Raw genomic sequence first — 12623 nt, 5'->3', positions numbered from 1 at the left:
GGACATTCAATTTCATTTGTAACCTGACCTTTTTTCAAATTCCTGGAACAAAAATTAAGAGTCCCACTAAACAGAGTAACATTCAATCTCAGTTTTTTACAATATTATTACCAGTTTCTGCGAGGGACGTAAATAGCCATTAGTTTCATATATCTCTTACACAAATCTGACAGGAAAAAACATTCTAGGATCTTCTTAGAAATGGAGAAACTCTAGAGGGAGCAAGTCCTAGACAAGATGTATATACTTCAAAAATTGACCCAGTTAACTAGTCCTGTGCCCTACAGGAATAAATCCTGCAGAAGACTGGGACCACTAGAAGATATGGTCCGGGCAGAATCCTTCAGCATGTGATGAGAGGCTCTGAGCTATCTGCTTTTAGTTGCAACAGGACCAGCTTTCACTTCTATCACACAGTTTATAACACACAATGTGACAGCACGGACTTACCCGTGTCGCCTTTTGGCGGGTGGGGGCGGAGGGAAGAAGTGTCGACGCTGGTGGCCACACCGCAGCATTCATAGGGCGCGCTGCGGCTGGCAGCGCGCACGGTGAAGGAGGCAGGGATTGGAGCATCTTCTTAGGACGCTGCTGAGCTCCCTTCCTGCCTCTTCGCAAGGACGCGGGCAAGCGACCCACCCGTCCTCCCTGTTTTCATGTCGTTTTATTTGCTTGTTGCCTTGTTTTGTCACGGCGTATTTTGCACAAGAGCATGAGCTTATTTGTAAGGGAACCGGTGTGCAATCGGCCTCCCTGTGGGGAATGGGGCCTCCTTAAGGGGGTGGTGGTAACGAGCTGCAAGCAGACCCAGCAGGGTGGGCTTGGTAGCTCGTTTCCATGACCGGAGGGCTCAGGAGGTAACCAAGGAGGTTTGCGCCCTTTGTGCCTCCACATTGGGTTCTCTCCCATATTTTAGGCAGACTCAAAATATTATCTGTAACTCAGCAGGGTGATTGATAGATAATTTTGGGTTTGCACGTGGGTGCAGTCAGCAGACTGCCTGGTTTAAGCTCATGCCCTTTGTTGCACCAATCCTCTGTGTGCGGGGTGTTTGAATAAATGCCGTGGCCATTTAAATGCCAACAACTGGTGTCACCTCTTCTTTCCCCTAACTGGCCTCCTGTCTGCCAAATAATAGTTCTAGATAGTTCTAGAATAGTTTAAAGATCTAGTATATAGTAATAAATAATAAATCTACATAAATGGTAATAAAAGATTATACAAATCATGGGAAGTAGAGCAAAAAACCAAACAGCATTGACCATGGCTCTCTATGTCTATAGGACAGCTATACAAAGCTAACAGAAATTCAAATGAGTGTGTAAGTGAAGTGAGCCATAAGCAAATGGGAATTGATGTTTGCTTCCCACAGTAACCAGTCAAGTGGAACAAGGGGAAAATGCTTCCTGCTCTGAGACTCATTAGACCTTGAGCATGAATCATAAAATCATCGAGTTGGGAGGGACCTCCAGGGTCTTCTAGTCCAACCCTCTGCACTATGCAGAAACTCACAATCACCTGCGTACCTGCAGTGACCCCAATTTCACGTCCAAGTAATCAGTCCCCAACAAAAATCTCTAGAATCCAGCTTGGCCTGGAGGAATTTCACCTACCATCCTACAATTACTAATTCCCTGGGCATGCAACGAAGGGCCAAGAGAAACAAACACTGGAACATCCCTTCCTGCCTAAGTTCATAAAATCAAAATTTCTGTCAGATAAATATCTAGCCTCTACTTAAAAACTTCCAAAGAAGGAACGTCCCTAGAAGCTCCTCTACTACCTATGGAGGTAATTGTTCCTAATATTTATTTATTTATTTCCGCATTCATATACTGCCCTCCCCGAAGGGTCAGGGCAGTTTACATGGGACTGAAAGAAACTATACAGAGAACATTACATATAACTAATTATAATATTATTAACTGATAATAACAAGTAACTGTATAACATTTAACAATAATAAAAAAACAATAACACAACAGGCCCAGGAGTCTTGGTGGATTTCTGGGGGTGGGGGGGTGGGACAGGGGCCCTGCTGATGTTGTTGATTGATCTATCCTATCATCTCCCTCCTACTATATTATTCCCATTTATGATGTCTCGGGAGGGGTACACATAAAGAAGTACTCATTTCAAGATCCTAGATAAATATGGGTAGCCATGTTAGACTCTCTGTAGCAGCAGATCAAGAGTCCAGTCATTTATTTATTTATTTATTTATTTGTTTGTTTAGATTTATATACCGCCCTCCCCAAAGGCTATTGTTTACAAAACAATACTAGACACAATTGCAGCCTTCTAGGCCCATTGACTTCAATTGACTTAGAAGGCTGTAACCACTTAAGGTTGTACCATTTAATTCATTGGATTGTATTTACCATTCTGTTAATCTAAGTGTGGAGCCTTTCTCCAGGGGAGGGACACTTCTTCCAGAAGAAAATCCTCTGGTCCCAGAGCACAAGCACCACAGGCCAGAGGCAGATTCTTTCCACTAGGGAAAGATGTCACACTTAACTGAATTGAGGAGTAGGATAGGAGTCAGGTCAGTGAAAAGAGTGAACTAAAATATGCCTAATGCTGTACTGAACTGTAGCTTTATTCTCATGTCTCACCCTGTGGCCACCTTCCAGTATCTCCATTATGAACTCTTTATAATTAGTTTCTGCAGTTTTCTCCATTGTCTTTCAGTTCTTCATGCACAGACATTCTTCCAGTCCCATTCTTCCAGTCCTATTCTTTTCCTAACCAAGTCATTTGAATCCTTGCAACGCACTCTTCCTTTCCAGTCTCTTTCTCAACCTCGTGTCATCCTTCTGAGGTCCAAACAGTTCAGACCACTCTGCAAATTCCACACATATGTGGGAGTGTACAGAGCTCCAGCATTCACAGAGTCTTCATTATTTATGACAGTGTTAGGGGATCGTTCTGCACATGCTTCTTCACTGCATTAGCAAATTGCCCTCCAACATCCCCTGCAAATCCAGCCCTGCCAGAAGCAGCATAAAGTGCTGTGATCACCCCCAAATTCTGAGCATTACAGTCCTTCTCCCAGTATAAATTATTATTATTATTATTATTATTATTATTATTATTATTATTATTATTATTATTATTCGATTTATTGCCTGCCACTCCCTTGCAGCTCGTTGCGGGTTACAACATTCTAATTCAGATGACAATGGCAGCACTTGGCAATAGCAGCAAACCCTTCACACACATGTCCCATAAGTGAGGTCAGTCTTGCCTGTAGTATATGAAATCTGTCTCTTTAAGAGATAGGCCAGGTCCTAAGTGGGAACTCCCTCTCTTAACGTGAATGGATGTGTCTTCGGGAATATACTAGCTAGAGCTGGGTAGTTGGTAGTTAGGGCTCTGCTCCTTGTTAAGTCTAAATTGGTTCGATACCCCACTGTTAAAAGAGCCTCTTGTGGTGCAGAATGGTAAGGCAGCTGTCTGAAACCTTTGCCCATGAGGCTGGGAGTTCAATGCCAGCAGCCGGCTCAAGGTTGACTCAGCCTTCCATCCTTCCGAGGTCGGTAAAATGAGTACCCAGCTTGCTGGGGGGTAAACGGTAATGACTGGGGAAGGCACTGGCAAACAACCCCGTATTGAGTCTGCCATGAAAACGCTAGAGGGCGTCACCCCAAGGGTCAGACATGACTCGGTGCTTGCACAGGGGATACCTTTACCTTTTTTACCTTTGCCCCACTGTCCTGCCCCATAAAGAAGGTTTTGAAGTCATCCTGCCACTGCATCTCTTTGGCCTTTCAGAACATTTACCCACCTCCCCAGTGAATCCACTTTACAGAGGAGACAAACACCACATTGCCAATCATCTTTGCCGCAACAGGTCATCCAGTTGTTTTGCTAACATATTGTCTTTATTCATTCTAGTTGTAGAAAAAATGGACAATGCTACTGGTGGCATGAACACATCACACAGCATATACAATGAGAAACTTTCAAAGGTGGAAAGTCGCCTGAAGAACCTGGGTAATCCATATGCATTAAAAGCACCAACATGATCCTTGCTTCTTTAGTTTATTGTTCAATCTGATTTCTTCAACAGTTAACCAATACTTACATTCCTTTTTTTTTAATTAAAGGAAATATGTTCTGTTGCATCTGTTTCCATTAGAGAAAACGTTTGTGGTTATTAATCCTGTACCAACATTCCCATATATCACTAGCCAGGAATTAGTCTGAATTTCCAAAATGCTGCCTAACTGGCTACATGCTGAACACAGTGCATACAGTGTATACATGTCTGATGACTGGCAACTTCAGGTAGTAGAGATGAGAAAAAGCTGTGCCCAAGACCTTAAAAAGTGGCTCTCAGAATAACTAGTACTGCTTAGGTGGCCAGTGCTCTGGCTCAGTACTAAGGAATTACACATGTTTCATTAATCCACAGAAGATTAGAAACTTCTGTAATTAAGAAAAGCCGGTAGCCACGTTGAGCCATAGTAAAGTCCAAGAAAAAAGCCATGTATTATTTTGAATGGGTCTTAATAGAAGTTATTACATACTTTGGTTCTTGTGAAATCAATAGTGCTTAGTTATGCCTTTCTCTGGATTGTACCTTTTGTTTTATACTAAAGAGATCTTATATGTTATATTAAGAAGCACAGATTATTCACATTATAATGCCAATTGAACAGGCATTCTGTTTCGCAGGAACTAAAAACATATGGTCGTGTGCCAGCCATTTTCTAACATGTTTCACCAGTTAAATGATGGCATTGCCTAAGAGTTCCTATTATCAACAGTAAACAAAACTTCTTTTCCTTATTTTTTTCAGGTAATGAAACAGATGAGAAAGCCCAGAACATCAATGCAGAACTTTCACACTTCAAGGATGATATCCTGGCCCTCCATCAGCAACTTTATGAGATTTCAGAAAAAACAGCAAAGAACAAAGATACACTGGAAAAGTTACAGGAGTCTGGAAGTGTGCTAGATAATAGGCAGACTCAAATGAAAGGTGTTCTGGATAGCAACTCCTTCATGATCCTCAATGTAAACAAAACTCTCCAGGTCTACAATGGCTATATCAATGAACTCCAGCAAGACAAGAATAACATTCAGACTAATTTGCAAAGCCAAATACATTCACATAGTGTAGTCATCATGAATCTAAACAACTTGAACCAGACCCAAGTCCAGCAAAGAGATCTTATCAGTGCTTTGCAAAGATCTGTGGATGATACAAGTCAAGCTATCCAAAGAATCAAAAGTGACTTTCAAAATCTTCAGCAGGCTGCCCTCCAAGCACGGAAGGACACAGACTGGCTTAAAGAGAAAGTACAGAACTTGCAAATGTTAGCAGCCAACAACTCAGCCTTGGCCAAAGCTAATAACGATACACTTGAGGATATGAGCAGTCAGCTTAGCTCATTTAGTGGGCAGATGGACAACATCACTACTATTGCACAAGCTAATGATCAAACTTTGAAGGATCTCCAGGAGCACCATAAAAAATATGAAAACGGAACAGCTGCCAAGTTTAACCAACAAGAAGAGCGATTTCAGAACTTTGAGACGGATATAGTCAGCATCATTAGCAATATTAGTTATACTGCCCATCATCTGAGGACATTAACTAGCAACCTCAATGAGGTCAGGACAACATGCACAGAAACTCTTAGTAAACACACAGATGAGCTGACTTTTATGAACAATACATTAGCTGATATTCGCCTGGATGCTACTAGCCTCAAGATGCAACAGGATGTGATGAGGACAAGATTGGATACAGAAGTATCCAATTTATCGATAATAATGGAAGAAATGAAACTGGTGGATTCCAAGCATGGTCAGCTCATTAAAAATTTCACCATCCTGCAAGGTAAGAAGTGTCTTTGATAAGGCTTTGAACATGGGTTTCACTAGCACTAGGAGCTGTTCAGGGTAGTTGCTAGTTTGTTTCATCCTACTAAAGAAAATGCAGAGTTTAAAGGGGAGGACCCCCTAAAAAGAACCCTACAATGAGGCTACTAAGTGTTCCTCAATTTATTTAGTTATTTAAAACATTTCTATATTGCCCAAATTCAGGATCCTCAGAATTAAAATATTTCATACAACACAATGGCGCAAACATTAAAAAGCATTAAAAATATATATAATATTCAAAACCATTAAATAAAACCTAATATAAATACATGGGAAATATAAACACACTAAAGCCTACAAACAGGAAGGAAGGCTAATAAGGGAAGTAACACCAAACCAAACAAAAAAGTTTTTACCTACTGGTAAAAGACAACAAAAAGAGGGAGACAGTCTCCCTGGGGAGGGAATTGTGGTGACACAACCAAGAAGGCCCTTGTCTTGCGTCAGATGGCAGGGACTGCTGAAGCACAACTTCTGAGGATGTTCATAAGCAGTCCCTTGGGTATGGTGACTTCATATACAAATGCAAATAAAAGTGGAGAAGAAATAGTTGAGTAAAGTTCAGTATTTGGAGCCAGCAAGTATAAAGGACATTACACAAAAACTTTGTATTTCATTAGATGATCTATGATCAGATCCCTCAGGGCTTTTTAAAAAGAGCCAAATATGTACCTGTATTTTTTTTTACTTTGCAATAAATAGTAAAATGAGAAAGGAACAATTGAAATTTAGCGAATAATTAAATTTAGCATTACCCTCTCACTGTGGTTATCAACTTCATAATGCATTGTGACAGAAATTATACAAACCCAACCACTCACTCAGGCATCTCTAAATATAATTAATTGCATTAATTGGTTGGTTGTATATTTTTGTTTAAATTTGTATTGTTCATATGTATACTGTTTTGTAAATCATTTTGAGTCCCCACTGTGAAAGAAAAGAGGGTTAAATATTTAAATATATGAATATATTTTCACTGTACATACATTTACTTTATCAGTTAGTATGCAACCACTGATCTTACCTGATCCTTACTAACTCCTTAGTTTTTCTATCACATATGAATCCAGCCTTTCATTAGCCTGGAATTTTAACATCTTGCTCAAATCTTGATGTCAGGGTTTCTTTCCTAATTAAAAACGTGTAAACGTTTGCATTAAATGTAAATGTTTGCATAAACAAAATCTAGACAGGTGTATGGTCTATCAGACACCAATCTCTGCTAAAGAGGAAGTAAATAAAAATATGAGCTGAATTTTTCCCAGAACAATTCAATTTTAGCAAAACCAACAACAAAGAGTTAAAACAGTGTTTTATACTAGTCAGGCTGTCCCTTTGTACATCAAGGAACACTTTCTGAGATAGCCATGGATATAATTTTGGTATTTTTCATCTGTTCAAAATCCAGTATTTGAAGGCAGAACAGATGACACTGTAGCATGTCCTGCTGTATCTTCCTAGGGTCCTTTAAAGCTGAATTACAGCTATGGGAGGGAAAGAGGGATGTTTAACCCATTCATTGCTGCAGAAATTTACAAATAAGAATAAGAATAAGAGGTCCCTTAAAGCAGGGGTCGCCAACCCCCGGGCTGCGGACTGGTACCGGGCCGCGAAACCCTCGACACCGGGCTGCGGGGGTGGGGAGGGAAGTGTTTGGGGCTACAAACTGTGACACTAACCATGGGGTGGAAGGCATTTCACTGCATAGATTCTGGAGAAATTACATTAGAACTAGGGTGTAAACTGCATGGAGCTTTTATTCCAACCCCAGATCGATTCAGTCCCTGCCCTCTACACAGAATGCAATTTCCGTTTGGATTTTGGGCGATTTGAATTTTCCTTCTGCAGCAAGAAGGATTGATCCAGAGTGACCCTACCTTTATTGTGCGATATCTTGGAGTGCTTTTAATGCTCAATATATTTTAAAATCCGGATTGGGAAACCAAGCTCCGTGGTAGAGAACCTCTGATAGGCCACACCTGGTCATGTGACAAGCTTGCCTTAAAGGAGAAGCCCTTAATTTCTCTCGACTTCTGTCGATCCTGGATTTTTCCTCCCTCCTCTGTCTTTTTCGTTCTCCCCCGCCCCCCCTCCAAGAAAAAAAAGAGGCTCCCTGCCTGGCTCCTCTCCCCCTCCCTTCAAGAAAAGAAAGAAAGAGGCTTGGCTCCCCTCCCTTCTGAACTACCCTAACCACGTGCAGAACACTTTCCTGTTTCAATGGGGGGGGGGAGGAAGATTTGTGCCATTTTCAAAATGATCTGAATTCAACAGGATTGACAATGGAATAAACAAAGTAAGTGCAGACTTTGCCTAGAATAAGGTGACCAGATTTCAACATTGGTAAAGTGAGACACCATTGACCGGGGAGGGGGGAGTTCTTGATTAAAAATTTGGTCTATATGGAGCAACAAAAAGTTTCATAGAACACATAGAACACAAAAATAGTATTGCAATATATATTTTTTAATTTCAACATAAGTACAATTTGCCAGGTGCCCCCAGATGTCCCTCCAAAAGTGGGACAATCTGGTCACTTTAAACTAGAACAATTTTCACCCTGCCATCAACCTGAGTATGAACCAGTCCAGTGTTCTGGACACCATTGTACAACTACACAATGTATACACAAGCATCCCCTTATACCAAAAGCCTACTGACAGGTACACGAGCGCCTAAATCAGGGGTAGTCAAACTGCGGCCCTCCAGATGTCCATGGACATTCGCTGGCAGGGGCTCCTGGGAATTGTAGTCCATGGACATCTGGAGGGCCGCAGTTTGACTACCCCTGGCCTAAATGCTACCCTGAACATCCAACACTGTAGTCTACAGTTAAGCATTACATTGCAACCATATTTGCGTCCATCCCTTTTTAAAGGGCTTATACCTGAAACATATATATCAAGCATTCTTGTGATTCTTGGAATTATAATACCAATGAAGACAGTGATTAATAAATTCAGGCTGTTATGCATAAATAAGCTGCTATAAGTTAGACCCCAACAAGATAAGAACTGTGGTTGTTACCCATAGTTCCCAAAGCAGATAAGTACAGTGTATCATCAGAGATCTACAACTACCCTACATTTCTGAAGGCAAGATGCTGTTCTTCGTGAATAGAGAAAGATTATTGAAAGCCCAGAGCTACCCATCCACAAAGGCATGGCTCATGAAGGTCTATCCAGTCTAAAGTCCCAAGACCCAGCAATAAGATCTGCACAAATACTGTAATCAAAAATTTTGATCTAGGGAATGAATGGTTGCAAAGATTGAATTTTGGTCTGAATGACTGTAAATAAATATTGAATGGTTGGTTGGTTGGTTGGTTGGTTGGTTGGTTGGTTGGTTGGTTGGTTGGTTGGTTGGTTGGTTGCAAAGATAGATAACATCAGTTCTACCTGATATTCATAACCTGATAAATACCAATGAATGGCCTGCAGGATATGACTTGCCACATAAAGTATGGAAGACAGCTAATTGAAAACCAAAACGGTTTTGGCAGTTATGAAGATCTGTTGTTTAAATGGGGCAATATACCAGGACCTGAATGTGGTTGTAATTCAGTGCTCCAAACTGTTTTCCATCTGTCACAAAAATGTGAGCATTGTGCTTTCCAGGGAAATATGACCGAGCTCTTTGAACCGGCTGCAATTCAGTGGATTTAAAACTTAAATATCAGTATTTAGAAGGAATGCCCAGTCAGTCTGTGTACCTGTTGTACTGAATTGTATTTTATATTATTATATGTTTCCTGTGTGTAACCCTGCTATATCTGTACCATAAATAAAGTTGGAGAGGGATGGTGGGAAGAGTTGGAACTCCTCATCTACTTGATTGGGCCCCTGGGGAGTCACTTGAACTGTAGCACCAATCAGGCAGGGGATTGCCTGCCCCTCACTGCCTTCAATTCCCTGATTGGCCCTCGGGGAGGGCACTCACCCCCCAGAGGACCAATCAGGTAAGGAACACATTGTCCCTGACTACCTCCTCCTCCGCCTTCCAGCCACATGAAGAGGCAGCAGTCAGGCAAGGCGACTACAGCCTGAGCAGCCCTGCCTCAGCCTCTGCAGGGCTGCTGGGATGGGGGGTGGGGTGGGGTAGAGGCAGGGAGCACCCATCTGAGCTTGCCCCTGCCCTGACCAGCCTTGCTACGGCCTGGCAAGGCCATGCCAGGACTGCCGGGGGGGGGGGGGAGTAGAGGCTACAGCCCATTGTATTTTTTATACAACTAGCTTTTCTGTTACTGATGAATAAAATAAATTAATGTAACATGGCCTATAATACTGCCATGGGTAGCTGACCTTGCCTTGCTCACAAACAGCCCTCTGTCCTAAAAAAGCTTTTTACCAGAAACACTGGACATAACAGAGGTATAAACAGAGGGAACAGACCCTGAAAGACATAGATGTCAACTCCATCCAAGTATCCTCTCAGACAATATTATTATATGATCTAATAACTTCAACAGTAACATCTTGAGCTTATTCACTTTTTCATCCTCTAATATGATAATAGGCCCTTGCATGTCAACAGTGCCCTTCTGCTCTTCACATTGGATAAGCAGAATAGTCCCTATGTTAAAAAAAACAAAAACAATAGACACAAATCTGACAATAAAAATGGCAATATTCAGAAACCTGTGACTGTATATTTTGTTATCCCAGGACAGCACTGGTGATTTTTAAATTACTACTGTTCATCAAAAGAACTTCAGAGGCGAACTTTAGCATGAAACTGCTGAAATGGAACTCATAAAGAAGTGTATATCATCCTCCACGGGCTTAACAATAACCTACAATTCCACAGAAACTACTATTAATCAGCTTAGTGAAACTATGGAGATATCACCAACTACTATTGGGAATGGTTTCAACAATTTCCTTGAAAACCTCTGAATTTTGCATGATTGTATTTCATCCTTTAACTTCTGCATTTCATGAACCTTTTACCCTGCTGTTTACAACTTTTTTTGTGTGATTTTTTGTCTAGCTACACGCCTCAGATGAAGTGGACCCTAGTCCACAAAAGCTTATTTTAAGTTTGTAACTTGTTATTCTTTTAAGGCATTGTAAGACTCCTGTGGTTTTGTTTGTTTGTTTCACTTAGTTTCTTTGAAAATTTCTTTGGTAACGGAGGCATAATTATAAGCAAAGCTCCCTAAAGTTCGAGGGGGCAGGAAAACCATCACATTTGAAAGGTTTAAAATTTGGTACAAGTATCTAATCAAAATATGTCCTTGCTATAGTCATGAATTGCCCATAGAATTTTTACAAATCTCATTGCTATTCTAATTTCCCTTTATTTTAAAATTATTTTAGGCCCTCCAGGCCCGAGAGGTCCCAAGGGTGACAGAGGACTCATAGGTCCTATGGGACTTCCAGGATCCAAAGGACAAAAAGGAGAGAAGGGTGAGCCAGGACCACCAGGGCCACAAGGTGAAAAAGGACCAACTGGACCAATTGGACCACCAGGGGAAAAAGGTGGGAAAGGTTCCAGAGGTTTTCCTGGATCCAAAGGCCAAAGAGGTTCACCTGGGAAGACTGGTCTGCCAGGTCCTAGTGGAGATCCTGGGCCACCTGGAATAGCTGGAAAAGATGGCCCACCAGGCCCTCCTGGTCCACCTGGACCGCCAGGGCTTCAAGGAACTGTTGGTGAACCAGGAATACATGGTCTTCGTGGGTTACCTGGCCTGCCTGGAGCACGTGGTTTACCAGGAATACCTGGACCTCCTGGGCCACCAGGTCCAGGAATGCCTATGGCACTTCAGAGTGTGACAACATCAGCTCCTGAAGCAAATGGTAAGCTGCTCACACAATTCCCTACCAATGTGACCTCCTCTTAGAGATAGTGTTGGGTACTATACTTTAACTATAGACTATATTTTTCCACTGTTTCCGCAGCAGATTTATATAAGTGACTTCTGAGTTGGATACTGTTTCTAGGGTCAAACCAGATGTAATGCCAGGTGTAAACTGCACAGAGCTTTTCTTCCAACCCCAGATCGATTCAGTCCCTGCCCTCTATATAGAATGTGATTTCCGTTTGGATTTTGGGCGATTTGAATTTTCCTTCTGCAGCAAGAAGGATTGATCCGGAGTGACCCTACCTTTATTGTACGATATCTCAGACTGCTTTAAATCCTTAATATCCAGATTGAGAAAGAAAGCTCCGTAGTAGAGAACCTCTGATAGGCTACACCTGGTCATGTGACACACTTGCCTTAAAGGAGAAGCCCCTAATTTCTCTCAACTTCTGTCGGTCCTGGATTTTTTCTCCCTTCTCTGCCTTTTTCAATCCTCTCCCCCACCCCCTCCAAGAAAAGAAAGAGGCTCCCTGCTTGGCTCGTCTTCCCCCCCCTTCTTCAAGAAAAGAAAGAAAGAGGCTTGGCTCCCCCCCCCCTTCTGAACTACCCTAACCACGTGCAGAAGACTTTCCTGTTTTAATGGGGAGGGGGGGGAGAGGAAGACCCGAGTTCAAAGCAATCTGAATTCAACAGGATTGACAATGGAATAAAGAAAATAAGTGCAGACTCTGCCCCATACTGAAACAACAAAGCGTTTTCAAGTCTATTCACAGATGATAGGGCAGTAGTATAAAGTGTTTTTGTTCTCCCCTGCCCTGAACAGTGTTTTGAGTAATATAATATTTCTTCCATACTGTTCTAGAACCTGAAGTATCATTAAATTGTTAAATATCATTGTACTTAAAAAAAAGGCATAGATCTAATA

The 12623-nt window shown here is 41.7% G+C and overlaps 1 protein-coding gene across 2 annotated transcripts in view; it reads left to right on the top strand.

The window, feature by feature from the left end:
* Positions 1 to 12623, top strand: part of COLEC12 (collectin subfamily member 12) — a 109198-nt gene that overhangs the window by 82400 nt on the left and 14175 nt on the right. For both annotated transcript variants that reach the window (XM_077352649.1, XM_077352648.1), the window contains 3 exons: positions 3898 to 3996; positions 4805 to 5851; positions 11214 to 11693. In XM_077352649.1, coding sequence (XP_077208764.1) covers positions 3898 to 3996; positions 4805 to 5851; positions 11214 to 11693 — 1626 coding nt within the window. The remainder of the gene's footprint in view (positions 1 to 3897; positions 3997 to 4804; positions 5852 to 11213; positions 11694 to 12623) is intronic.

The sequence above is a fragment of the Paroedura picta genome, chromosome 9 (genome assembly GCF_049243985.1).
Source record: "Paroedura picta isolate Pp20150507F chromosome 9, Ppicta_v3.0, whole genome shotgun sequence".
NCBI lineage: Eukaryota > Metazoa > Chordata > Lepidosauria > Squamata > Gekkonidae > Paroedura > Paroedura picta.
The sequence above is the reverse complement of the archived record's forward strand: the minus strand, read 5'-3'. Positions and strand labels throughout refer to the sequence as shown.